Genomic DNA, 27,598 nt, shown 5'->3' on the forward strand with positions numbered 1-27,598 from the left:
TGTGAATGGGAGACAATTAAGTCAATCTGAGCATGAACTTCTGTGCACATGAAAAGTGTTGCAAATTCAGAATTTAAAATGAAGGCAAATGAGAGAACCGACACTGGACTTTGATTATATTGTGGATGATTTTGCAAAAAAGCAGCAGAACCAAAGGGGAAAAATGCATTGCTTCAGCAGCCAGTGGATCTCAGAGTGGGGTTTGAGGACCTCCATGGGTCCATGAAGGGGTTCCTTGGGGTCTAATATAGCATCGGTTTAACCACTTTAACCCTATTTACTACATTGGCTATTCAAAAATAGCCCATCTACAAGCTCACAATACATCACCCCGATGTGCAGGTTCGAGCAAGGCATTGCAAGGCATTGCATGGTTTGCTCCGCCATCGGTGTATGAATGTGTGTGTGAACTGTGAATGGGTGAATGTAATGCACAATCTATATAAATGCACCATTTACCATTATCAAACAACAACACAACACAAATCTAGTATGTCGCTGGCATATGGGGGTCCGTTCCTAAATACATATTAATTGATTGAATGCACCATTTACCATTTATCATGATGTGACACATTGTGAGCTTGTAGATCAGCTCTTTCAAAAAATATAATTTATATATTTTCTCTCTCTCTCTCTCTCTCTCTCTCTCTCCATGGCTATGGGGGTCCAAAAAGTTTGAGAACCACTGGCTTAAGCCAATTTTATGATTAATTGTATTATTGATTTAGGCAAAGTCTTCCTGTGTGACTTGCAGTCAATTGTTTTTCAGACTTTGGTTTTCTTTATGGCAGAGATGCTTAAACCAGGCTGCGACCCCTTTATATTTTCTTGATAGTCAGAGTGCCATATCAACATTAAGTTTAATCACGACACAACATTAAAATTTCAACAGATTTTGATTGTCCATATACATAGCAGCCATTTTTCCTAACATTTTCTTTCACATAGGACACTGTAATGACCATTCGACTATAATAACCCAATAACCCAACACACATCATGTTTGATTGAGTCTGCATTTTCTGCTTGATCTTTGATCCTCATGTTTACCAAGACTAAGGGGGGCGATGATTCTGTCCCGGTACATAACTCGGACGGGGCTGAGTCGGCTGAATGTGAATTCGCAACGCTCGGGCACAGCGACTAGGCCGTGCTTCTCGTGGCTCAAGGCACCTTACAGACAACGCTCCATCGGTTTTCAATCGAACTGGTTTTCCCATCATACTGTGACATATCCAGGTCAATTTGTTACTGTGTTGGCTTTGTATGTGCTGTTCGAAGATCTGTATTTACATCACTTGAGTGTTTGATCAGTAACAGGGGTCTCTCTGTCTCTCCAGCTCATGTTGGCTTGGTGGACCTTTTTGTTAAAAATCTATATTTGCCACGGACATAAAATTAGTGGACATTACCTACCAGAAACACTGAACCAGGGTTCACTCTGGTCCAGAGAAAGTCAAGGCGAGTACACCCCATCATGGTCACTGACCTTGACTATGCAGATGACATCGCCCTAATCTCGGATACAGTCGAGAAAGGAAGGGAGCTACTACTGGCAGTAGAATAGGAGTGCAGGAAGTTCGGCCTCAAGCTCAATGCCAAGAAAACAAATTTAATGACAGTCAACACCGAGGACAAAACCATTGCCACTGCAGACAGGGCGGTGCTCGAGGGAGTCGAGGACTTCGGAGTACCTCGGAGTCGAGGACTTCGGAGTACCTCGGAGCCTGGACTACCTCAACTGAACAGGATCTGAAGGTTCGGAGAGCACTTGCCTGGAAAGCCTTGCACGGGATGAGGAGAGTGTGGAAATCAGACATGGACCATCACAGTACAACAGGAAAAAGCCCTGGATGGAGTCTACACAAGAATGCTACGAATGGCACTAGGTGTCACATGGACGGACCGCATCAGAAATGTGGACCTCTATGGGGACCTACCACGGGTCACGGACAAAGTCAAAGAGAGAAGGATGAGGCTGGCAGGGCACTGCGTCAGGCACCCAGAACTTGAGGCAAGTAAATTGACCCTATGGGAGCCAACCCAGGGCAAAGGGGAAAGAAGCGTACCACCTATGTAGACGGGCTGCGGCGCAACAGCTTGGCTGACAACACTGCACGGACATGAACTCATGCTTCCTTCATGCATGAGTGTCCAAGTCGCTCCTTTGCACCTGACAGGGGGAGTTTCCCTGGTTGGACGTAGCACGTGGAAGGAACACGTTATTCCAACCAGTTCCTTTCCCCTCCATCGGGCGCCCTGGCTGGCAAGGGGGAGGCAGTTTAGAGTACCAAAGTACCAAAGTACCAAACTTGCAACTTTATTTGAAATGTGCCACTTCTGCCAGTTTCATGTGATTTGCCCTAAACCCTTCTTCCAGTTCAACAGTGATATTGTGCACCATTACATAAATTACATTACATACAAGATAAGGAAGTAATTGACATTTCTCAAAGTTCTGTAATGGTCTGGTCTGTGTACATTTTTCATCACGCAAATAGGGGCGGGGGTCTCAGCTATGCAGCTACAGTATATTGAGATCTCATCAAAGTCTGCTTCACTAAATCATTTTAAATTAGCTTAGAAGAACCCAAATCAGTAAAATGTAACAATTCACATATAAACTTCCACTCTTACACCCACACTTACACCCTTTTCTACTATTATTGTATTATATTGTTGTATTATTTATGTTACCAAACCATTTTTGTTGTTAGGTGAGGTGAGAATCCATTTATAAACCCCACAGGGTTTTCTAAATCTCACCTGCACGACCCAACCCAATATTATTAGTTTTTACAAATAGGCCTATATGTTCAATTCTCTGCTAATTGTAGCCTATATTGTTTTATCACTTCAGTTTCACTTGTTTATTAAACCTGCATCCTGTGTGAGTTCTATGACAATATTTTGGTATTTTCTGTTTACTAAAGAATGAGTGACATGAAAACACCTGTTACTGAACACAAACACTATAGGCTACTATAGCAATGATTTGGGTAGGTCTACTGCTATTTAACATATCTCTTAAGAGGGTGGGTTCCTAATGGGTGGATTGATCTCATATACAATAAATATTAACCCTAGCTGCCTAACAATACAGTAACAATAAAGCAGCTCATCACTAATATAATTTGAAATAGCTGTGTAATAAAGTATTACTAAGATCGAGTTTGGAGCTAGAAGATGACTATAGTAGCGTTTGTAGTAGGCTAATTTCAAACTGCTATTATATTGTTTACAAATTACAAGTCTTTGGGTTCAAATTTACCACCAAAGGTACGTCATTTGATTCATTCAACACATCTTTGTACTCACGGAAATTTCGGAATCAGAATATCATTGTTGACATTCCTGTGTTGTTTCTTTGCCTTCTTTGACATCCTTACGATTTACTGTGTAGTGTTTACTAGTTGCAGTCTAAAAAGTACAGAATAACTGCTACCGGTTTTCTGATGTCACTGATTGTCAATCAAGTCAATCTGAGAACACATCGGCAGATAATGGGGCAACAGCGCCCTCTTTTCCGGTCCCAAAAAATAACATATACAGGCTGCCTCCTACATTTATGGAAGTAAACACACACACACACAGGCTATTTTATATTAGAGCATATAGGTAGGCCAGACTGTATGATTTAAAAGGAGCGTCTATAGGTGTGGTGTTGTTGTTGGTGGTGTGTGTGTGCGTGTGCACTGTGCAGTCACCATCGTGTTTGTGTCAATCGTGTATACACATTTGAGGCTAGAAAAGAAACTTCTGCCACTTCTTTCCATAATATGAAACTAAAGCTTTACAAGTCAGCAGCAATGAAATGTGAATTATTGGGGGTGAGAGTGAGACCACGCCGAGTACAGCCCTTATAGCTTTCCACTTGGTTTCCTCTTGAAGCCTAGGAAGCTAGAGTCCGAACTCCGAACCACACGCCAGGGGGACCTTGCATCTTTTTATTAGGTCCAAGAATAGGGAAGATCGAGCAAGCTTTCTCACTGGTCATCACCTGGACAAGTGGGCACCTGGACGAGTGGGCACCTGGATGAGGGGCCACCTGGACGAGTGGACAACTGGGCACCTGGAAAACTGGACACCTGGAAAACTGGACGAGTGGGAAGGGCCAAACCTTGAAACAGTGCTGGATTATATATATATTTACAGATGGCCGGGTGTGCCCCCCTGAGCGTAATATTTTGACCATGTGTCTTCTAGATGAAGAACTTTCTTCTCTCTCCATGTCAATATCTTCAATCAACAACCTATTTTTGAGGGGCACCTCCTATATACAGCTTTTGTCCCCACACGTCTCAATATTTGCCATTGACAATGAAAGGAGAAATCAGGTCAAATGTCCGCCAAATATGACGTAGAACAAAACACACATTTCATTCATTTTTTAATTTTTATTTTAATGTGGACACCACATTCTCTCTTTTGCTATTGTACAATGTAACCCACACGTAATTCATAACAGCGAAATTGATAAATAAGGGTTCAAATGGAAATGGTTTCATAATGTTTAGTCAACAGTAAAAGTGTACACGTACAATAACCAACATCCATTTAGGTCATTTTGACCGTTCTTTTTTAGATTTTGAAGTTTATTATCTTTGCCCATGAAGCTTTCAGAAGGTTCCCCTTCCATGACCATCATCATCCATCACCAGTCTATCATCTCAGACATTTGAAACAAAAATCCTTTCTCTCCATCCACTACCATTGAAAAAACATGTTTTTCAGTTGTTTCGTATTGATATTCTGTGAATTAAATTATTTTAAACTTGGTGTCAGTAAAAAGGAACATCACAGGTGCAGCATGGTGACTGGGCATATCATGTTTGTAGTTTTATCAAAAAATTATGTTTTAGCAAATTCAACATAAACAAGGCGGAACCAGGGTGGAACAAGGCAGAAAGAGCCTGTTGGTTAGACAGAAGAGGAGCGACGCTCGCTCGCCGTTGGTCTGTCTTTGGGCGAGCTCTCTCGCCTCGGAGCGACGTGTCCGGCAAGATGTCCGCAGCAGTTGTTAACCTGGCGACTTATCCAGTTACAGTTCCAATTTGGGTCTAGTTGTGCAGTGCACACTGCAGCTAGTGCCACTGCTAATTGACCCACAGTACCTGAACCATTTGAGTTGAGTAATTGATAGTGATTTATTGTCCTTATGACCTGTTGTACAGGGTACCTATATATGGATACCTATATGTATCCAATATTTGAGTCTGTGCAAACAGACCACTAGGGGGCGCTCCCAGCGTGTTTGCACAGCTTTTTGAAATCATTATACCCATACCTAACACCACAGCAAAATTCAAAAACGAGTCACCAAAAGCCAAATCTTTACAAGTGCGACCCCAGCTAGCTGTGCTTCTTCACGACGCAGCAGCACACCCCAATCATTTTTTCATCTTCATCCCCATCTTTCCTGTAGACTGAAGTAGTACAAACAAGGTAGGTGACGATTAGCTAAGTATCATCAATAAGCAGGCAAAAATCATACATTTTGTGGAAATATATATAATTACTAATAGCTACTTAAATGGGGGTGTAAAACCTTGCCTAGGCCCTACCAGGCAAGGACGCATGGTCACCGACACTGTATCTGTAGAAAAATCGATGTTACAAATATAATATGTGTAGTGATCTGAATCAGGCGAGTCGTCTCTCACCAAGCTTGGACAGCCCCCTGACATTTGCTGCCTTCCGATATACGTTGTCCTCGAAGCTGGTCCCAATCTCCTCCTGGAAGAATTGGTTAAGCATGTACCGGTCGGAATATGCAACGTCCTTCAACACGATCTTGCTGTTGGAACAAGAGCAAAGTGGTCACACATACTGACAACAGTTAAAACACTGACATCAAAACATGAATATATCACTCATTACATAGGTCAAAACACATACACCACTCTGTACATCACAAATACAGTACATCACAGTTACAGCAAAAATGAAAGGTGCCGAACTAGCTCATTAGTTAATTTATTTTTGAGGGGTGATTTCTGTTTCTGTTCATGTGAAACCAAACACAATCATCACATTTGTTGAAAGTACTATTACTCACAGCCTATTGTACTTGTAGGATTTTTTGTGTTCGACACAGTCGAAGATGTGGCCCATCATCTTTCGAACCAGAATGAGAGTAGAGACAGTTTTTCAAATAAAACTCATGATTAATTTCAAGTGAACTCCACTGTGAAGTACTGATAAACTGTATAGGTAGTGGTACTGAACACCATACCGATGCCTTCTTTATGGTATTTCTCCTTGCGGGCAATTGCCAACACATAAATGCTGTGCTTTTTCACCACGCAGCAGGCCAGCAGCAGACCCCTCCAATCAACTCCTCTTCATCTTCATCGTTCTCTTACCTGTAGACTAAAGTACAAACAAGGTAGAAGGTGAAGATTAGCTAAGTAGGCTATCATCAATAAGCAGGCAAACCATAACTTCTTTGTATATGAAATATATAATTACTAATAGCTACTTAAATGGGGGTGTAAAATCTTGCTAGGTATGTGTAGAAAAAACAATGTTACAAATATATCTGTGTAGTGATCTGAATCCGGTGAGTCATCTCTCACCAAGCTTGGACAGCCCCCTGACATTTGCTGCCTTCCGATATACGTTGTCCTCGAAGGTGGTCCCCATCTCCTCCTGGAAGAATTGGTTAAGCATGTACCGGTCGGAATATGCAACGTCCTTCAACACGATCTTGCTGTTGGAACAAGAGCAAAGTGGTCACACATACTGACAACAGTTAAAACACTGACATCAAAACATGAATATATCACTCATTACATAGGTCAAAACACATACACCACTCTGTACATCACAAATACAGTACATCACAGTTACAGCAAAAATGAAAGGAGCCGAACTAGCTCATTAGTTAATTTAGTTTTGAGGGGTGATTTCTGTTTCTGTTCATGTGAAACCAAACACAATCATCACATTTGTTGAAAGTACTATTACTCACAGCCTATTGTACTTGTAGGATGTTTTGCGTTCGACACAGTCGAAGATGTGGCCCATCATCTTTCGACCCAGAATGAGAGTAGAGACAGTTTTTCAAATAAAACTCATGATTAATTTCAAGTGAACTCCACTGTGAAGTACTGATAAACTGTATAGGTAGTGGTACTGAACACCATACCGATGCCTTCTTTATGGTATTTCTACTTGCGGGCAATTGCCAACACATAAATGCTGTGCTTTTTCACCACGCAGCAGGCCAGCAGCAGACCCCTCCAATCAACTCCTCTTCATCTTCATCGTTCTCTTACCTGTAGACTAAAGTACAAACAAGGTAGAAGGTGAAGATTAGCTAAGTAGGCTATCATCAATAAGTAGGCAAACCATAACTTCTTTGTATATATGAAATATATAATTACTAATAGCTACTTAAATGGGGGTGTAAAATCTTGCTAGGTATGTGTAGAAAAAACAATGTTACAAATATATCTGTGTAGTGATCTGAATCCGGTGAGTCGTCTCTCACCAAGCTTGGACAGCCCCCTGACATTTGCTGCCTTCCGATATATGGTCCCCATCTCCTCCTGGAAGAATTGGTTAAGCATGTACCGGTCGGAATATGCAACGTCCTTCAACACGATCTTGCTGTTGGAACAAGAGCAAAGTGGTCACACATACTGACAACAGTTAAAACACTGACATCAAAACATGAATATATCACTCATTACATAGGTCAAAACACATACACCACTCTGTACATCACAAATACACAACAGAATGATGCAGTCACATGTAAACACATTTGACATAAGGTAGTTTCAAGTAATTTGAGGATGACATGATTTTTGTAAGATTTTTGCATGTTGAAAAATGTTCAATAGCAATAGCAAGCTCGCTATTGAGCAGCTTCTCCACTATATTTAAATGTTAGTCATTTCTTTGTAGATTGTTTGTTATATCTGCCCTGTTGATTTATTTGTTGATGAAGCCCTGCAGAAATGTAATTTTTATGTTCCAATGTTAAATGGAAAAACACAATTAAATTGTTAATCGCAGTTATTTTGATAACAAAAGATAAAGTGCCCCTCGGGGCACAGGTCTCCACCAGGCCAGGTCAGGTTGTGGCCTCCTGATGGCGCTATAATAGGCCAATGTGAAAAGGGTGCCATTTCTTCTTACGCCTTGGATGGCAATTGGATGAGTTGAGGCATTTTGTTCCAAAAATGAGTTTTGCAAAAATCCACCTGTTGGTGGCGCTATAACAGGCCAATGTGAAAAGGGTGGGATATATTCCTCAGCCTAGTAGGAAAGTCTGTGAAAGATTTCACGTACATTTTGTTCAAAACGGGCCAATCCTGTAAACTTTGAAAGCCAGTGTTGGAATATGAAATATCGGACAGATCCGTCTTTAACACATGACTATAGAGATACTGTGTAACAATTTGCGGGATTTTGGGACAGAATCTGGAGGAGTAATATAAAAAAATCACACCCGTGTGAACTGAGTGGTGTAAGGTTGATTCAGCTGGAGTTTTTGTCCGATGTGAGGTATTATATAAGGTAAGGTATTATATAGCCTGATCAGCTCTGATCTGACGTAATGAAATCACACCCGGATGTGATTTCACAACTGGCTTTTTTTGTGCAGAAAAAATGAGCACGGTTGCTACGGTCATCCAGTTCACCCGGGTGTGATTTAATTACGTCAGAAATTATTTTGAACATAGCAACCATGCTCATTTTTTTATGCACACAAAAGCCAGTTGTAGGAGTGGTTTACACCACTCAAAAAATGTGTTTTACAAAAGTCGGCCTCCTGGTGGTGCTATAAGAGGCCATTCTGGAAGATTTGGGGCAGAGGTTCATCATTGGCATCCAGGCCATCATTTGGCATCGACCGGGTAAGATTAGCTGCCATCTTATAAATGTTGTCCTTGAAGCCGGTACTCATCTCAGCCTGGAAAAGTTGGTCAAGCTTGTTACGGTTTGAATATTCAAAGTCCTTCAACACGATCTTGCTGTTGGAACAAGAGCAAAGGGGTCACACATACAGTTGCATAGTTAAAACACTGACATAATGGTGCACATAAAAAAAACATACATCACTCAGTCATTACATAGGTCAAAACACATACACCACTCTGTACAACATTTGTTTTTGTAATACTGACATTTGCGCTAAACACAAAGTAATACACCCTTTGTCAAGTCCCGCCCATGGTTGTGCCTTTCTTCGCACCCATTGGTTGCCGTTTCGTGGTTGGACAAAAATCCTTTCTCCCCATCCACTACTATTGAAATAATGTGTTTTTCATTTGCTTCGTATTGATATTCTGTGCATTCAATTCTTATTTTAAACTTGGTGTCAGTAAAAAGGACCATATCACAGGTGCAGCATGGTGACTGGGCATATCATGTTTGTCTTTAGTTTTTTCCCAAAATGATGTTTTAGCAAATTCAACATAAACAAGGTGGAACCAGGGCGGAACAAGGCAAAGAGAGCCTGCGGGTTAGTCAGTCAGTATTGGTGACTTGCATTGTGGGTTTGAGCTGCACTTTTTGATGTCAATCAAGTGAAGTCACCTTAATTCAAGTGGCCGATGCCAAAAATGGTTTATTTATTTGAATTATATATTTTTAGGGGCATGTGGTCTACCTGCACAGTCTGTGTGATCTACTGGTAGATCACAATCTACCTTTTGGGCACCCCTGTAATGTAGATCTTCTATTTCCACTATATTTAAATATGTCGTCATTTTGTATGTAGCCTATGGTCCTCATTCACAAAGGAGAAATACACCAGAGTGTAACGGAAGCGTAACGGAAGCGTAAACAGATGCGGGAAATTCCGTCCGATCACGCAACGTTGTTTTGCCGTGCAATTCAAAGAGCGGTGTGTACCACAGGTACGCAGGTGTATGTTGTGAGGTACGCAGGTGAATGCGAGCGGGTGCCAAATGATCGGAAAATCAGCGGATAACTTCATTTGCATTGATCCACGCCCCATTTCACACCATAAAAGGCGTCAAGCATGACTCAGCAGACAGCAGTAAAAAAAAAAAAAAAAAAACTATAGGCCTTACAGCTCAAACGAAATAGAGGTCCTCCTGACGGAATGCAACAAAATAATGATATTTTCCAGTATAGTGGCTTCACAAATTAAAATAAAAATGATTGCTGGAAAGAAATTAGGCTATACTGCATGCCGCGGTCAGTCAGTGCTGTGCAGATATATCATGAATATAGCCCTCTATTAATTTCATAATTCCACAGGACCACAAACAAGTTTTTGCACCATTGTATAAAGTATACCACTATAGGCCTACCATACAAACTGTACAAACTGACACTCAATCCATCAAAGGACAGGAAATTAAAAGAAAATGATCTGACCATGTCAAGCGCCGGAGCGACGACCACCACCTGCAGTCTCTTTTTTTACATCCATATACCATTACATTTGTGCGTGATTCTTTATATTGTCTATAGCCTACCATTAAACTATATAAATCATTTTCCCAAGCTTACAAAACGGTGAACGCTGCTCTGCACCGCTACAGCAATGGCAAGCTGACTTACCGTATAAAATGCAGCTTGGCCATTTATTTATTTAAGTTCGGGACCAAGGCAGCAAGCTAGCCTATACTTGGCAATTATATTATAAAGCCTTTTCTTTTCTATTGAACAATTGCTCACTCACACCTTTGCAGAGGTAAAACATATATCCGATATTTTTATCAGAGCTGCATTGATTCATGCGGGGAATAGATTAATATCATCTCACTGTCATCTGTCTGAATGCCATGTGGAGAATGGATTTGTTCTGATCATGGACACGTAGGCATAGGCCTATAGCTATTTACATTTTCAACCATATACGGCGGGTAGCCTCCTCTTTGTCAGATCTAAGTGCAGGTTCATTTCATGATGTCGTCATCTTAAAATGATTCACGGGACATTTGGCACCAAACTTGATTGATCTCATGATGAGATCAATGTAGAAGCCTACAGCCTAGCTATAAATTCCCCATATTATAATTAATTAAGGTGCACTGGCTTAAAACTATGACTGGCCGAATTGCACGCGCTGATGCAATAATGTGGACTTCTATATTTGTATAGGGCTAATTAGCCCTCGTGACTGCTGTCTGTCTGTCAGACCGGCATGTCTGTGAACCATAGAAATAATCTGTTCTGTCCGGGCCAGGCTCGCCGTTCTATTCATTTTCCAATGTGAATTTCACCCAGATTGGACTGTCTCCACACACACACACACACACACACACACACACACACACACACACACACACACACACACACACACACACACACACACACACACACACACACACACACACACACACACACACACACACACACACACACACACACACACACACACACACACACACACACACACACACACACACACACACACACACACACACACACACACACACACACACACAAAGGAGCTCCGTAACAAAACAATTTCAATAGGCCTACTGCAGGCATTACTACACTAAACAACGTTGGATTCGTACAGTGCAGAATGCAGATAAGTGTATGTTCTTATAATAATTGTGAGTTTGTTTTTTAACATGCAGCGCGAGTCCGCGAGAGCCGATCTACAAGCTCACAACGCGTTGCACTGCGAGTAGAAAGCTGTCAAGTGAGCAGCGCAATCGCGCATGCTAGAAATATCCTAATAAATAAATAAAAAGGTGTCGGGCTTGCAGGGGCAGTTTCTGTATGGGACTCTAGGCTAACCTGCCTCTAGAAGTGATACTTGGCTTTTATATAAGCTATCATTTTTTTTATGTGCTGACCAATGTTGACACATGCCTACATATTTTATCTGAGGTTTGGGGACTTTTAATTGAGTCAGCATGAAGACTAAAGCCTTCTGAATAAATCTACGCAAGCAGTACACGACCCTCTGAGGTGGCGCAGCTTATAGCGGAGTTTCCGACCAAACAACGTCACCGTCAAGTTCACGTTCAACTTCATGAATTCCCACGTAATGTGGGAATCCACGTAAATGCCTGTCCGCTCACGCTCCGCTCACGTTACGTAACGTTATGAGCGTAAACCCCGTTGTGAATGAGGCCCTATGTGTGTAATATATATTTATTACACGATTTTGCAACCCATTTTTTTTTCACCCAGTGTCAATTATCTAATGTAATCCTGGGCGCTACACTTCCTATGCCAACCTGGGGGGGCAGCGGACTGACCTCATGCTTCCTTCTATGCATGAGAAGTCCAAGCTGCTTCTTTTCACCTGACAGGGGGGAATTTCCCCGGCCGGACATAGCGCGTGGAAGGAGCACGTTATTCCACGCAGTTCCTCTCCCCTCCATCATTGTTGATGAAGCCTAAAAGCCACACAAGTTTCATTTTTATGTTCAATGGAAAAACACAATTAAATTGTTAATCGCAGTTATTTTTATAACAATTAATCAGCCCTGCACAGGATTGGATCTACTTGGACCAATTAGTTATTGGGCCCAGGACCTGGAGGAAGAAATCTCTGAAACCTGGGAGGCCATTATCTGATATACTATACTTTTTAAAATAGGAAAAAATGTAATATACATTGTGTGGCTCAATCTCCAAATTCAGTAAAGTATGGCAGCCTTTTCTGTCGCAAGGTGACCGCCTTACACTCGTGCCCCCGACTGAACCTGATTAGCCCTTACCTGGCTAGCCTGCCTGTCTTGCCTGGATGATGTTTGTGACCATGACTTGAGTTGATTTGTATACTGATTGTATTGGAGTTTGTTTGTTTAGATTTTTTAATGCCTTTTTTCCCCTTTCCTTTCCTTGTTTCTTTGGTTGTCTTGATTTGTTTTATGTTACTCTGTTTATGTCGCTGTAATTTATTTCAGATTTTGTTAAAAAAAACAAAATAGATGGCGCTTTGAGTATCTTTGTGAATGGGAGACAATTAAGTCACAGAGGACATGAAGTCAATCTGAGCATGAACCAGAACTTCTGTGCACATGAAGTGTTGCAGATTCAGAATTTAAAATGAAGGCAAATGAGAGAACCGACACTGGACTTTGATTATATTGTGGGTGATTTTGCAAAAAGCAGCAGAACCAAGGGGAAAACATGCATTACTTCAGGCAGTGGATCTCAGTGGGGTTTGAGGACCTCCGTGGGTCCACAAAGGGGTTCTTTGGGGTCTATCGGTTTAACCACTTTAACCCTATTTACTACATTTAAAAAATACCCCATCTACAAGCTCACAATGCATCATCCCGGTTTGGTGCCTTGCATGCGGTTTGCACCACCATCCGCGTATGAATGTGTGTGTGAATGGAATGCACAATCTATGTAAACTTTGTAAAGCACTTGAAAAACGGCCATAACCACTTGTACAAATGTGATGACCTCATCACATTTGTAAGTGGTTATGGCCGTTTTTAGCCCAAGGGGTGTTTTTCGTGCAAATTGATTCAGAATCATGAATAACCAATAGTTTGACATGTCACATGCTACATAAAAGGATAATTCAAATATAATTCGAAATATTTGCCTTATATAGGTTTTCAATGGTACCCCATCCCCTGAATTTACTATGATCCAAATGATCATAAAAAACCTTTAACGATTACTATTGCAATTTCTTTTGGGTCAAATCTTAGATTGACTGGCCTATAACGTGTCAGTAGTTTCACTTCCGTGTTTCCTAGTAAGTCTGATTATCACATATTGGCTCTATTCCAAGCTTCTGATCATGGACATATAATATATAATAATAATAATAATAACAACGTTTGAAGCGGTTGCAACATCGCTGCGCTCAGTGCGCTGATAGACTGACATCCAATGCTGGGCACTTTGTGGCTCATGCCTAGAAAGGTGCTATATAAATAAAGTTATTATTATTATTATTACTTACTACTGAACCTTGGACACAGTGTATGTAACAGGCAGGCAGTCAACGGGCTGTTATTTTCCTATACAGCCTTTAGTTTAACCCATTAAAACTGGGGAAGCATGTCATAATTTTACCTCATTTTCCATTATAATCCTTATTAACCACTTTAACCATATTTTATACATTGGCTATTCAAAAATAGCAAATATACAAAATGAAAAATAATGAACATTTGTGCAAATGTTTGAATAAATAGCATTTTTACTGCATGAGGAAGGGTCAGATCTTTCTAGATTTGCACAGAGTTGCTATCTGGTTGCTATAACAACCCATATAATGTTGCTATAACAACGCATTTGAACCTGGACTGGATCATGGAATTTTCTACTGTACATTACTTTATATTGCAGGTTTTCGGCGAGCCCACAATGCTTTTCTAATAACTGACACATTTGACCCCCATTTTTCTTGAAATTGCAAATGATCGAGCTTGTATGTGAAATTATATAATAATAATTTCACACATGACACAAACAAAGCCACACTTTGAAGCGATGCTAACCGCTTCAAAGAAAAATAAAAGCTCAAAATAAATACCTCCAAATGTTTTACTTAAGTAGGCCTACTTAGTTACATAACAACACTGGCTATTTGCTAATGTTAAGGTGGCAACTGGCATCGATTCCCCCAGTGGACCATACATGACGTCCCTGCCGCAAATCCAATATGGGAAATGGTTTGTGCTACGTCTGTGTAACGTCACACTCATGTAACTCTGATGTCATGTCTGTCCCCTTATAAACCGTTTAGCCGTTTACCAGCTTATTTTCTGGACAGATGTGCTGTTTGTCTGCCCATCGATACATTTGGTCCACGACAATAACGGTCGGATGAAATGATGTCGAAATTACAGAAAGCCATCGATCTCATCACCAGAGCCACGGAGGAGGACAAGGCCAACAACTACGAGGAAGCCAAGCGCCTGTACGAGCACGGCGTGGAGTACTTCCTGCATGCCATTAGATATGACATAAAGTGTGACAAACAGAAGCTCAGCATACGCGGGAAATGCGCGCAGTACCTGGATCGAGCGGAGAAACTAAAAGAATACCTGCAGAGCAAGGACAAGCGGGGCAGGAAACGTGTGAAGGAGGCCCAGGGCAACGACAAGGACGACAGCGACAGCGGTGGTGAGGACCAGGAGACGAAGAAACGGCAGGAACAGCTCATGGGCGCCATCGTGATGGAGAAACCCAACGTCAAGTGGAGCGACGTCGCCGGACTGGAGGGGGCCAAGGAGGCCCTGAAGGAGGCCGTGATCATGCCGATCAAGTTCCCCCATCTCTTCACGGGCAAGCGCACGCCGTGGCGAGGCATCCTGCTGTTCGGCCCCCCAGGAACGGGGAAGTCGTACCTGGCTAAGGCCGTGGCCACGGAGGCCAACAACTCCACCTTCTTCTCCATATCCTCCTCGGACCTCGTGTCCAAGTGGCTGGGCGAGAGCGAGAAGCTGGTGAAGAACTTGTTCGAGCTGGCGCGCCAGCACAAACCCTCCATCATCTTCATAGACGAGGTGGACTCCATGTGCGGCTCGCGCAACGACAACGAGAGCGATGCCGCCCGCCGCATCAAGACAGAGTTCCTGGTGCAGATGCAGGGCGTGGGGAACAACGCCGACGGCATCCTGGTGCTGGGCGCCACCAACACGCCCTGGGTCCTGGACGCCGCCATCCGCCGGCGCTTCGAGAGGCGCATCCACATCCCGCTGCCAGAGGAGCCGGCCCGCTCCCAGATGTTCCGCCTGCACCTCGGCAGCACGCTACACTGCCTGACCGACGACAACTTCCGGCAGCTGGCGCGCAAGACGGACGGCTACTCGGGCGCCGACATCAGCATCATCGTCCGTGACGCCCTCATGCAGCCCGTCAGGAAGATACAGTCCGCCACGCACTTCAAGAGCGTGCGTGGCCCGTCGCGTGGCCCGTCGCCGAGGAACTGCCACACTGTGGTGGACGACCTCTGGACGCCGTGCTCGCCCGGTGACCCCGACGCCCAGGAGATGACCTGGAACGACGTGCAGAGCGACAAGTTGCTGGAGCCCAAAGTCAGCATGGCCGACATGGAGCACTCCCTGTCGACCACGCGCCCCACAGTCAACAGCGAAGACCTGCTGAAGCTCAAGAAGTTCACGGAGGACTTTGGAATGGACGGTTGAGAGAGACAGAAGAGACATTGTAGCTCGGTGCAATTTCAACTGGTCCACATAACTTGAGTGTACAAATAGAACCATTTGTAACACTCCGAGTTACAGACCTCCCTCAAGGAACTCTGAGGGTCCCTGGACCCCACTTTGAGAGCCACTGCTGTTGTTGAACACATCTTTGTCTGAGAGAAAGGCTGTCAGCTGTACTGACCTTTAACTTAAATGTGGTGAATGTATGTGCAGCTCTTAGAGGCTGTTTCTCCAATTCAAAACATGCCTACAAATGAACTCTTGAGTGCCAAGCAGGGTGGTATTGGGTCCCATTTGGAGTCTTTGGTATGACCCGGCCGGGGATCCAACCCAGACCTCCCAGTCTCAGGGCGGACACTCAGCACAAGGCCACTGAGCTGGTACAAATTAACTCTTGGGCAACTTGAATGAAACACCTCCATCTAGTGGTCATACAAGAAAACAACCTGAAATGGCCTGCATTGCTCTTTGAAATGATTATGTGGCAAGAGTGCTGTTTCGCCCAGAGGCTGAAAGATCCCTATGGGATAATGTTATTTCTTTTAGTAACAAAGTAGTTTAGTCTGGAAGATTTTTTTTCTCCATCTTGTTCATGTTTACTTGATGCATCGACACTCATATGTTTCATTCATTATCATTTCAATTTGTGGGAATGCTTTTACACTTTGTGTAAAGTTACATGTATGTTTTGTTTCCAGTCTTCCGTGAGAGGAAGACCTGCAAGCTTTACAAATAAATTCATCAATTTCTACAGGAGGAAGGAGGCTAGCATCACTGCTCTGAGGGATGAAGAGCAGAAAAGGAGTTGGATGATAATAAGAGAGATTATGTAGGACAAAAAAAAGTCCTTTTGCACACCAGGGACAGGTGTGTCGACGGAGCAGGCAACCAGTGTGGATAATGAGGACCTTCATCAGGTATCTCTATCTGTTTTATAAGTGAAGACAGTGTGCGGGACCTCCTTTCTCTCAGAGAGATTATCTATTTCAAACACAATCGCAGCCATAGATAGGAGCTGAGAGCTGAACACATCATACACATCATGTATCATACCTCATCATCATTTCTGTCTGAACTACAAGGCCACAATGGAAATACTTTACACACTGCAGGACCCGCAGCTGGCCTCATGAGAACTAATAGATGTAATAATAAATAACAATAATAAACAACTGAGCAACCCGAACTTCCAGGTACTCTGGGACACATTACCCATCTGGAACTCATCCTGTGTGATCATCTGACCAGTGATGTCATACTGTGTGATCATCTGACCAATGATGTGTATAGTGGAGAAAGACGGGAGCTTCCTGTCCACCCAGAAGAGTGCATTATAATTACTAGAGCCGTGCCTGCGCCATTGGGACTGGCCTACTTGGAACGATGCAAGTTGGAAATGCATGCCCCACCCAGTTATTACTTGCCAAGCAGAGCGCGCACGTACTGTGGTCGGTTGGATCAAAAGTGGTATGCATGGTATGCGTGGTTATAATTGGCTGTTGATGTTGATGTAATAAAGATATGTTTCAATGTTGGGTGGGTAAAAGGTAACGTATGTATGTATGTCGGTAAGAAACAAGGTCCCTTTTTGTCTGTTGACGGTGACGTACCTTGCTTCAAGGTAGGTATGTATAATATTTTATAGAGGGGCTGATTGTGAGTTCGTAGAGGTTGGCAGTGCTTGCGCTCTGCTATGCGCACAAGTAGGCCATGTACAACGTGCAAGTTGGCACCTCGACAGAGTGCATTTCTAGAGTCTATGCAGATGTCAGAACATCACTGATTGTTCTGCCCTCGCTGCTTTGAGGCACAGTTAGGCAGAAAGATAACTCCGGACAAAAGTATCAGGTGTAACAACTCTTACTTAAGTCCCAGAGTAAAACTGTAACAAGTAGCTACAAATACAACAAAACATCAGTTGGATTTCAAATGTAACATAAATAATTATTATTATGACATACATAATCATGAAGATGCAAAAGATACTCACAGACGATGCTTTGTCTGTCTGACTTCACACACAACTGAACTGCGAAAACTAGTGTGCTGCCCTGCTAATTACAATCTAGCACACCTTGAGCAGGCTCAGCAGCGAGCTGATTACACAATGTCAAACACCTGTCTTAAAACAAGGTAGCCTAGTACAATCTTCAAAATAACTTGTAAAACAGCACCACCCACGGCCACTGGCGGATAAAGTCTGAACAGGTCAGCTCCATATATGGAGATATAGGGGGTCTTCAATGTTTGTGTTTACACGTACTTGTTGAAGGTTTGTGTTTACACAGACAGACCCTCAAAGCTGGACATACGAAAAAATATGTTTATCAGATGTCAACCAAAATATGAGTAGGCAGTAGAATGGCACATAATCATGTAATTAATATTGTGTGTGTCAGTGCAGACAAATATAGGCTAACTCACTGTAGGCCTTTTTACCCTGTCTATGTCATATTAATATGTTCTTTTTCAGAAGTTTGAATCTGCATACAGGGTAACAGGGCTCTCGCCTGGCTGTCTTACTCTGGGTCCTGCTAACAGTAATACCTGTTCATAATGAACCGATGAGTCAGAGCTCTGAATAAGCACACGTGACGTCTCGTTGTCATGCTGCGAGTCTGTCATGTGATTGGGTCAGTTCCTGCTAGCATAGCTCGCAACCCGGGACCAGTTTGCTGTATCATGTCGCAAACGGCGCCTTCTTCGTACACCTCAACGCTGTAAACAAGATTGAGATTTAAAAAAAGACAACATTAAAAAAAAAACATGGGATTTCTTTGGAAGTCAAACCGCTGCGCATCGCTAAAAATGGATCTATGGTTACTGGTGGTGGTGCTGCTGCTGGTACCGTCCGGTGCAGATGGTTCGGATGACAGCTTGTGGTACCATGATCTGTGCAGGTAATACACCCAGACAGAGAGGAAAGATCCGTTTATGACACGAACAAAGAGCGAAGGCCGGAAATGGCAACATTACTGCTGCATTATGATCCATATTGCTGTTAATGTTTATATTATAGCTGCATTGTACTGTTTCCATTCAGTCTCCCAGTCTCCCCCTCCCTTCCCTTGCTCCTGTTGTTGACTCTTTCTCTGGCGTAGAGACAGAACCTGCACTACTCTGCTTGCCCTGTGTTTAAATTGTAAAGTGGTTGGAATAGACAGAGGAGAGTAAGCTACTGTAAACTGTTAACTGGCAGGACCAGCTATGCAAAAGGCAGACAAGTAGATAACCTTGACTGGTGTGTTGTGTACCTCTCAGAGCTTTTGATAGCAAGCATATGAGGTAGATATATGGAAGCAAATACTAGTGATTTACAGGCAACAGTTGGCAAAGTTAACAGTACACATATTCTTCAAAAATAAATGGGCAATGATTTGTTTCTTCCAGACCTGTCCATATCCTTTTTCTTGGATTATAGATATTACCCAACACTTCCCACAAGGGTTGTAAAGGTTAAAAAATCACACCTGTGTGATGTGAGGGGCACTCATGTCGTACATCATCCAATAAAAAGTTAATGATACTTCTTCATGAATTAATTTGTCAACTTATGTTATTATCTTTTAACCATGATACAATGTTTAAAAAAATCATCTTTTCATCATGATCATGTAAGATGACAACTGAATTTATGTGATATTTATATATATATATATATATGCTCCGAGATGAATTAAAACAGTTGCACTGTGTTTAGAAAAGCCGATTTGCTCAGACACATATGATGTAAATTCTCCATTCATTGTCAATTGCATTTAATGTTTGTGTTAGGACAAAATAGCCGATTTGCTCGTCCACATATGACGTAAATTCTCCTTTCATTGTCAATGGCATTTAATGTTTGTTGCCACAAATACGCTGATTTGTTCAGACATGACGTAAATTCCTTTCATTGTCAATGGCAAATGTGACACGTGTGGGGACGAAAAGATGTATATAGAAGGGGCTAGCGCCCCTCAAAAAGGCTTCCAACATTGAGTAACTATTTTATTACTGCTTTGAATTAACAAGCAGCGAGACTCACTCTGTGCATTTTGCTGACTGAAACAAAACATGCTTTGATTCTAATTGGAGATGACTGTGGTGCTCTCATGTTGCAGTTATAAATGGGAAGCCATAGACCGGGACAACGGGGTCAGGTACACCCTGAAGCTGTGTGAGTCGTCGCCAGACACAACCTGTGGACCTGGCACTGCTGTCTGTGCCCGCAACCTCGCCACACAGCAGCAGCAGTCTGTCGGTGAGTACAGTGGGACAAGACTTGAATTACAGAACCACTGAAATGAGTGGAACAACACAAAATGACTTGACATACCTACAGAGCTGGGAAATATTAGCAATGGAAGTATTTAAATATTAGCAAAACAATGAATGACCACATGTTTATATTCAACAACTCTCCATGTTGTGTTGTGAGTGTCACATTCTCTTAACTAAGTAATCCTACAACTCACCTCCATCTTTATTTAAATCATATTTATGTTAATAACAGAGGTTAAAAGAGAGGCAACAGAGAGATGGAGAGACAATGCTTTTGGTGAATTATTTTACTTACAGTACAAGGAAAATAGAATATTGCATGATCTTGATATTGATCTTATATTTCTTTTCTTCAACTTATTGTTTTTGTCACTCATTGCCGGGGTAAACAATACATTTTATACACAAGCACAGCATAGCATAATAGGTTCTCAATACAAAATTCACATTGTCTCCCCAAAGAGACAGCAGCTGAACTTCCATCTTGTTAATTAAAATCAATCTATTCGAGAATTTGATTTATTGCCTAGCACGCACACACACACACACACACACACACACACACACACTACACCTCCCACTCCCACTCTATTCAACATTCATAATGACTCTCATCTTATGTTGCGTTTGATCTTGTGGACGTTATGACTAATATCCCGGCTGAGTTGAATTGACATTGTATGAACGTCTGTGGTCATAGTAGGTTTAATTTCCATTTCAATACTTTAAGCAGCCTGAAAGACTTCAAATGTGTCTATAAGGTATTAAGTGAAACTGTAAAAGATTGCCGTTTCCCCTTCCTTCAAGAGCTTCCTTCAATCAGAGGGCGGCGAAACCCAGCCGACCCTAGTACCTACTGACATCACAGGAGCCTCACGCAGACATAAGGGAAGCTGTCAGCCCTTTATCAGTACTGTATTAGGTTTAGTATCTGCAGATCTCATCTCTGTGCTGATGGTGCAGCTGAAGCCAGGCCAGAAGGGTCCATCAGCCATGTCTTTGTAAGGAAAGATAAGTTTGGTTGTATAGCACCTTTCAACAAGAAGGTAGTTCAAAACATGCCGCTTTACACAAAACAATGAAATACCAACAACAAAGAAACACACATTATAAGAGGACAATTAAAAGCAAAAGCAAAAGCTAGTATACTCATACACTAGCTTTTGCTATTAAGATTAAATGTGTCTTTCATTTCAGAGAGAATGTGGCCAGCTATAATTGTTCACATTGTGTTTCTAAATAATGATAACTATAATGAATGATAAATAACTGCTATTACTTTTAGTCCAAGTGAATGTGAGGTATTGTTAAGAGAGAGTCTTTAGTGCTGTGGGTAAACTGAAGTTCTGGTCTGTGGCTAATCACATTGTCACAAATTGATACTTAGCGTTTGCAATGGCTTGGTCTGCTGTGGGGGCTGCCAACAGCAAGCAAGCATCCACTACCGTAAAACACAGAGGAATGCTTGAAAATTAGACACCCATATTCTTTAAATATATATTGTGATGAGGTCAGTGCTAACTGAAATCAGCTCTGTCCTATTAGGCCAGCTGCCTGCCTGTGTAACGTTGTAATGAATGCTTTCCTGGTGTTTTTACGGAAGCTTCTCTGAGGCAGCCTTGGGGAGTTAGACACAGGGATTTCACACTCTGTTCTCAGAATCAGCATTTCTGACGGAGAAGTTGTGGTACCATCAAATATGTTATTTACTGTCAGTACAGTAGAGTAGGACCATATAGGACCATGTAGGATCATATAATAATATTTCGAGCAACAGGACAAACAGGTAAAATTAGCATTAGGTGAAAATAGCAGATTTACTATAATCTACAAGCTCACAGCGCATCACGTCATGTTGCAGGCTTATATAGATACTGTACTGTAGCTATATTCGGCAAAGAGATTTTGTGTAAAGGACTAGCAGGGGAAAAAAGGAGGGCATCAAGTACAGACATGGGGGGCACTTTTAATGAAGTATAAAGGTGCTTAAACACTCCACACTGAGCGATTCAAATTTTTTAGGATATACTAGAGTGGCTATTTCAAGCAAGATGTTCTAGGGTTAATAGTTCAAATATTTAACTAAAATATTGAATGCTATTTTACGTATTTAGTGATAAATACCTTCATGTCCATGCGCAAAAGCAGTTGAGACTTGAGAAGCACAGACTTGAGGACATTGTGTCAATTCTTTGCCCATGGCCTCTCAAAGCTGGAGGGTATCTGTCAGTCAGTCTGTCAGAGTTATTTCAGAACAATACTACAGCTACTTGTCTTTCCACCAGTGACCATTCGATGTTAGGACACACTCAGCCAGAGAGCATGTAGAGTCATCCGACTCATATCAGCAGTGTGTCAGAAATCTGGTCTGGGAGACCTAAAACCTAAGCTGCTGGTGCTATAGCCCTAAGTCCAGTGCTTACAGCGAGTCTCTCTCTGACGCCCTGTGGAAGTCCCTTCCGCAGCCCTCTGGTCACATTCTCACTCCCGTGCGCGGGTTTTCAAATACCAGCAAATAAACAAAACGACGTAACTACTCACCGAAACAAAGCCTGCTAGACCTTGGTAAAAGTCTATTCTCGTAGCTGGGAAGCGTCTCAGGTCCCCAGCTTCTCTCTAAAATGCACTTTGTGCCATTTTAATAACGCAATGTACCCTGAATTTACCGGGCAGAGTCATTTCTTCTACTACGGCATTTCCGGGTTTTGCCTGCGCCGATCTGGTTGGATTTATTTTATTTAATGATTAAAATAGTGCATTTTAGAGAAGCTGGGGACCCGAGACGCTTCCCAGCTACGAGAATAGACTTTTACCAAGGTCTAGCAGGCTTTGTTTCGGTGAGTAGTTACGTCGTTTTGTTTATTCGCTGGTATTTGAAAACCCGCGCACGGGAGTGAGAATGTGACCAGAGGGCTGCGGAAGGGACTTCCACAGGGTGTCAGAGAGAGACTCGCTGTAAGCACTGGACCAGGGCTACTGGTGCTAGCTCCCTCACACCATGGTGTCTGGGGAATGGCATGGAACAAGACTGACACTGGAACGCCACAAGTTTACTTCATTGGTTTTATTTGTCTGTTTTCTTAAAACTCTTTGTTGCTCAAACTTCAGCTTGGAGCTTTTGGGAAACACCATGGGGTTGGAATGCCAGGTGTTTCCTTTCTATTCAGATTTAATTTGAGTACTCTGAGATGAAACGTGCCTTTTTCAAAGAAGACAAGAATTCTGATTACATTTTCAACATGGATGGATAGACATCCAAGTGCACTTTCAAGACAATTACCATAGAAAATGTAAGGTCAATCATTAAAAAAGTAGCTACAAAGTACTGTAACTATTGTGGAATAGCAGTGAGACACCAAAACCATCATACTGTATTACTTACTGTAGATAGACAGGTAAAATAATTAATGTAGTACAAAATGAAGAACACTAGCATCCTTATTCTGGGCATACTGTAGGCTTACATTCCGCTATTTGACGTACAACGAAGTGAATGAAGTGAGAGAGAGAGAGTCTGCTATACTCAAACCGAGCCAACCACCTTATCCTGCCACCCACACATATTTTATTCCTCTGGCTTGGTGCTAATTATGCGACAAGGCTGCTCACTGATCCAATCATGTGCAATCACAGGCCACAGGGCTCGAGGCAGGAAGGAGAAAAATAACTAGTTTCATCCAACCAAGAGAGAGATCATTTATCAGCTTTAGTTTTATAGTATTCCAGTTACAATTTAGTTGTCTACTCGTTTTTGTGTTGGTTCTCTTCAAATTCCACTTGTTTATTCTGTATTTTGCATGAGTTCTCTCTCCTGATTGGATGAAATCTTTGTCTGAACATTTGTTTATTTTTTGTTTTAAAGAGCTGGACAGATGGGGAGGCCGATAGTGAACAAACACTATAGCAATGATTGCTTTTTCCACCACTTTGTTTATTGTGTTTTTACAGATGCATTCTTTACATGTATAAACAATTGACATATGACAATTAAATGGTCTTTGTATAAATCCACATACAACACATTAACAAATGGCATGTAAACACCCAATGATTGTTATGCTAATTAACAACAATTAATTTTAACAACACCACCACCACCACTGCTCCTTAACAGTTAGGATGTGTAAATGTAGAGGACGTATGTGCAACATTGTAGGGACTTGATTAGTATTCACTAAGCAAAAGCCATTCAACCAACGCTTGCTTTCCACCTCTCTGTTAATAATGGTCATTCAGGAAATCCAGTTCATCGATTTGAAAACGTGTTCCTCATCCAGTGACTTGGGACCCCCACAAATGGGCCATAAAGTGCTCTAAAGAGTCTACTCTAGAATGATAGATGAGGTTATGGGACAAAATATATTGTCTCCACCAGGCCGAAGGCATGGGGAGAGAGTATGTTTTGCACTCCGTCCGTGTGTGTGTGTGTCCTTCCGTCCGTCCGTTATCAGCTAATCTACGGCACCGTTGGCCCGATCCATGCCAAACTTTGCACACACACTCCCTGGATGCCAACGACGAACCTATGCCCCAAATATTCCTCAACGGCCGGTTATAGCGCCACCATGAGGCCGATTTAGGCAAAACACATTTCTGTAGATGACTCGTACACATTTTATCCATACATCACACAATTCGGTATACACTATCTCCATAGTCATGTGATCAACACAGATCTGCACAATTTCCCATCTTCCATCCTGATTGGCTAAGATTGGCTTCCAAAGCTCACATGATTGGTCCGTTTCGAACAAAATGCCACAAATCACAAACACAGTGTCCAATTTCCATGAAATTATACACGCACATTTCCACTAGGCCGAGGACGACATGCCACAATTTTTTCCCCAAATCAGCCTCACGGTGGCGCTATAACAGGCCAAATCCTGTTTTTACCTATAACTGCATCGACAACTTATGTATGTGCACTCCCTAGAGGCCATGGAAAAACATTTTCCCTGCATCCCTCCACATCTGCCGGTTATAGCGCCACCATGAGGCCGATTTCTGCAAAGCCTGTTGGATTTCTCAGATTCTACACTGATTAGCTAAGATTGCCTTCCAAAGTTTTCAGGAGTAGCCCGTTTTGTACAAAATGCTGCACATGTCCTGCTCATCCAGAATTCTATCCTCAGAGATGCTATGAGTGATCTGGCTCTGCATTTCCTCAACAAAATGAAGAAAATTGTTACAAGAAAAACAAACAAAAAACACATTTATATTACTCCTAAACATTTAGCCAAACATCACACACACTCCTATCCTCCTGGTGGAGACCTGTGCCCAGAAGGGCACTTTTTCTAGTTAGATGTTGTATTTGGTCCCGGTGACGGTGACCACCATCAACCCCTGCTCTCCTGCATGGGAAACTAAACATAACGGTACCACTTATGCTAAGGGAAGAATCCCTCTGGCCAAGGGAGATATTAGGCTTCTGGGATACAGGCAGGGCATGATAATCAACACCAAATCTGGGTAGCAGTCAGACAGTTAGGCCTGGGCTACATACTGTTAATAACACTGTATATCAAAAGAAGAAACAAGGAAGGGTTTTTTAAAATACAAGCTTGCCCAGAGAATGTTGGTTGGAGGAAGAAGGGAATGCAGCCAAGAAGGATGCAAACCAGAGAACAAACAAATAGTTCAGTGTGATGAAAGAGGGTGGATGGGGTCAGAGGTATGGTAGAGCAGCCGACCTATCACATGACACCGCCATGACGAGGAGCACACCAAGAAACTGATAAATGGAGAAATTGAAAATGCTCCAGTTTCCCTACCAAAAGCATGCATACACAGTACACACACACACACACACACACACACACACACACACACACACACACACACACACACACACCCTTCCCACTCTCTTCTCTTCCTCTTTCATAAACATTCACAATGCATTTTTCAGCCTACTTTGCAGTTGATTGAGGCGAGCCACTTGTGTCCCTGATCTGATCTGTACATCATGTGGATGGTACTGTAGGCCGTGTATCAGGGTCTGTCTGGGGCTAAGCTTCATACTGTTGCATAATTGGTGTTGGTTAGTAGGTCACAGAGTACTGCTGAAAAACATTCCTTTATGGCCCACTAGAGATAGGAGAACCTGCAGTGTTGACGCACGCACGCACGCACGCACGCACGCACGCACGCACACTCTCGCAGTAGACCTATTAGTTTAGTGAGTGTGTTGTTGCTTATCAGTACTCGGCCAGGGGAACATTTCACTGTGTGTGTGTGTGTGTGTGTGTGTGTGTGTGTGTGTGTGTGTGTGTGTGTGTGTGTGTGTGTGTGTGTGTGTGTGTGTGTGTGTGTGTGTGTGTGTGTGTGTGTGTGTGTGTGTGTGTGTGTGTGTGTGTGTGTGTGTGTGTGTGTGTGTGTGTGTGTGTGTGTGGCAACGATTAATCGAATCGATTATTCAATTAGTAGTAAACTAATTTAGTAATCGATTAATCGAATCGGCAACTAATCGTTGTTTGCAATTTATCATAGGTTATTTCCCACTTAACCAGTTTTTCCAGTGTTAAGTGTAACTAAACTAAAGAGGAGTGAGCCTCTCTTCCCTTACAATCTGATGATAGTTGCACAGTAGCGACTGCAAAGCAAAACAACACATAATGACTATAGTATCAAGAACAACATATGGCTTGAATATTTATTTTTAAATGACATATTTGAGTTCAGAAGATTACTGTTCCTTTTAGACTGACACATGTGTAGCTATTCTTTAATCGAATGTATGCAGTCAGAATAAGCCTAAAGACACCATGAGTTGCTTTAATTAATTAAAATGTAGTTTGTCTTTTATTTGAATAGCAGCCTAATCAGCTGCTAATCAAATGAAAATTTGAATTAATTATATTTTTTGTTAGTTATAACATGTCTAAAATAACCTAAAATATATTTTTAAGGTGATAGCTAAATAAGTGCCATAATCCGATTAATCGTTTAAATAATCGGGCGATGAATCGATTATGAAAATAATTGTTAGTTGCAGCCCTAGTGTGTGTGCGTGTGCGACTGTGCGTGTGCGTTTGCGAGACAGGTCCTAATCACCATTACACCAGACACTCCATTTGGCAGTTTGATTTCAGTGGGACATTTTGCTGTTGGGAGAGGTTTGATTGACTGTCACTCTTGGGGGACAATGACATTCTCCAGAACCATATGCAATTAATGAGGACCACAATAAATGCATTGTGTTATCCTCAAAGACTTTTCATTTATGCATCAATGCTGGC

The 27,598-nt window shown here is 42.2% G+C and overlaps 2 protein-coding genes and 1 long non-coding RNA gene across 3 annotated transcripts in view; 2 read left to right on the top strand and 1 right to left on the bottom strand.

Moving 5' to 3' along the window:
* Positions 1 to 4,625: 4,625 nt before the first annotated feature.
* On the bottom strand, positions 4,626 to 8,045 carry LOC306940885. The gene is made up of 8 exons (XR_013792066.1): positions 7,499 to 8,045; positions 7,154 to 7,290; positions 6,977 to 7,035; positions 6,582 to 6,715; positions 6,239 to 6,375; positions 6,062 to 6,120; positions 5,667 to 5,800; positions 4,626 to 5,429 (listed from the first exon to the last, which is right to left on the bottom strand). It is a non-coding gene; the product is annotated as an uncharacterized lncRNA (long non-coding RNA).
* Positions 8,046 to 14,756: 6,711 nt separating this feature from the next.
* LOC306940664 (vacuolar protein sorting-associated protein 4A-like) lies at positions 14,757 to 16,076 on the top strand (the record flags this gene model as incomplete). Its single annotated transcript, XM_079525771.1, has 1 exon — positions 14,757 to 16,076. One exon carries the CDS (start codon positions 14,757 to 14,759, stop codon positions 16,074 to 16,076), a length of 1,320 nt encoding a protein of 439 aa, XP_079381897.1.
* Positions 16,077 to 18,708: 2,632 nt separating this feature from the next.
* igf2r (insulin-like growth factor 2 receptor) overlaps positions 18,709 to 27,598 on the top strand; it is a 54,002-nt gene continuing 45,112 nt past the window's right edge. The window contains exons 1-2 of the mRNA XM_079527074.1: positions 18,709 to 18,994; positions 20,198 to 20,337. Of these exons, the coding sequence (XP_079383200.1) occupies positions 18,861 to 18,994; positions 20,198 to 20,337 (274 nt within the window). The 5' untranslated portion in view covers positions 18,709 to 18,860. The remainder of the gene's footprint in view (positions 18,995 to 20,197; positions 20,338 to 27,598) is intronic.

The sequence above is a fragment of the Electrona antarctica genome, assembly GCF_951216825.1.
Source record: "Electrona antarctica genome assembly, chromosome: 17".
In the NCBI taxonomy this organism is placed as follows: Eukaryota; Metazoa; Chordata; class Actinopteri; order Myctophiformes; family Myctophidae; genus Electrona; species Electrona antarctica.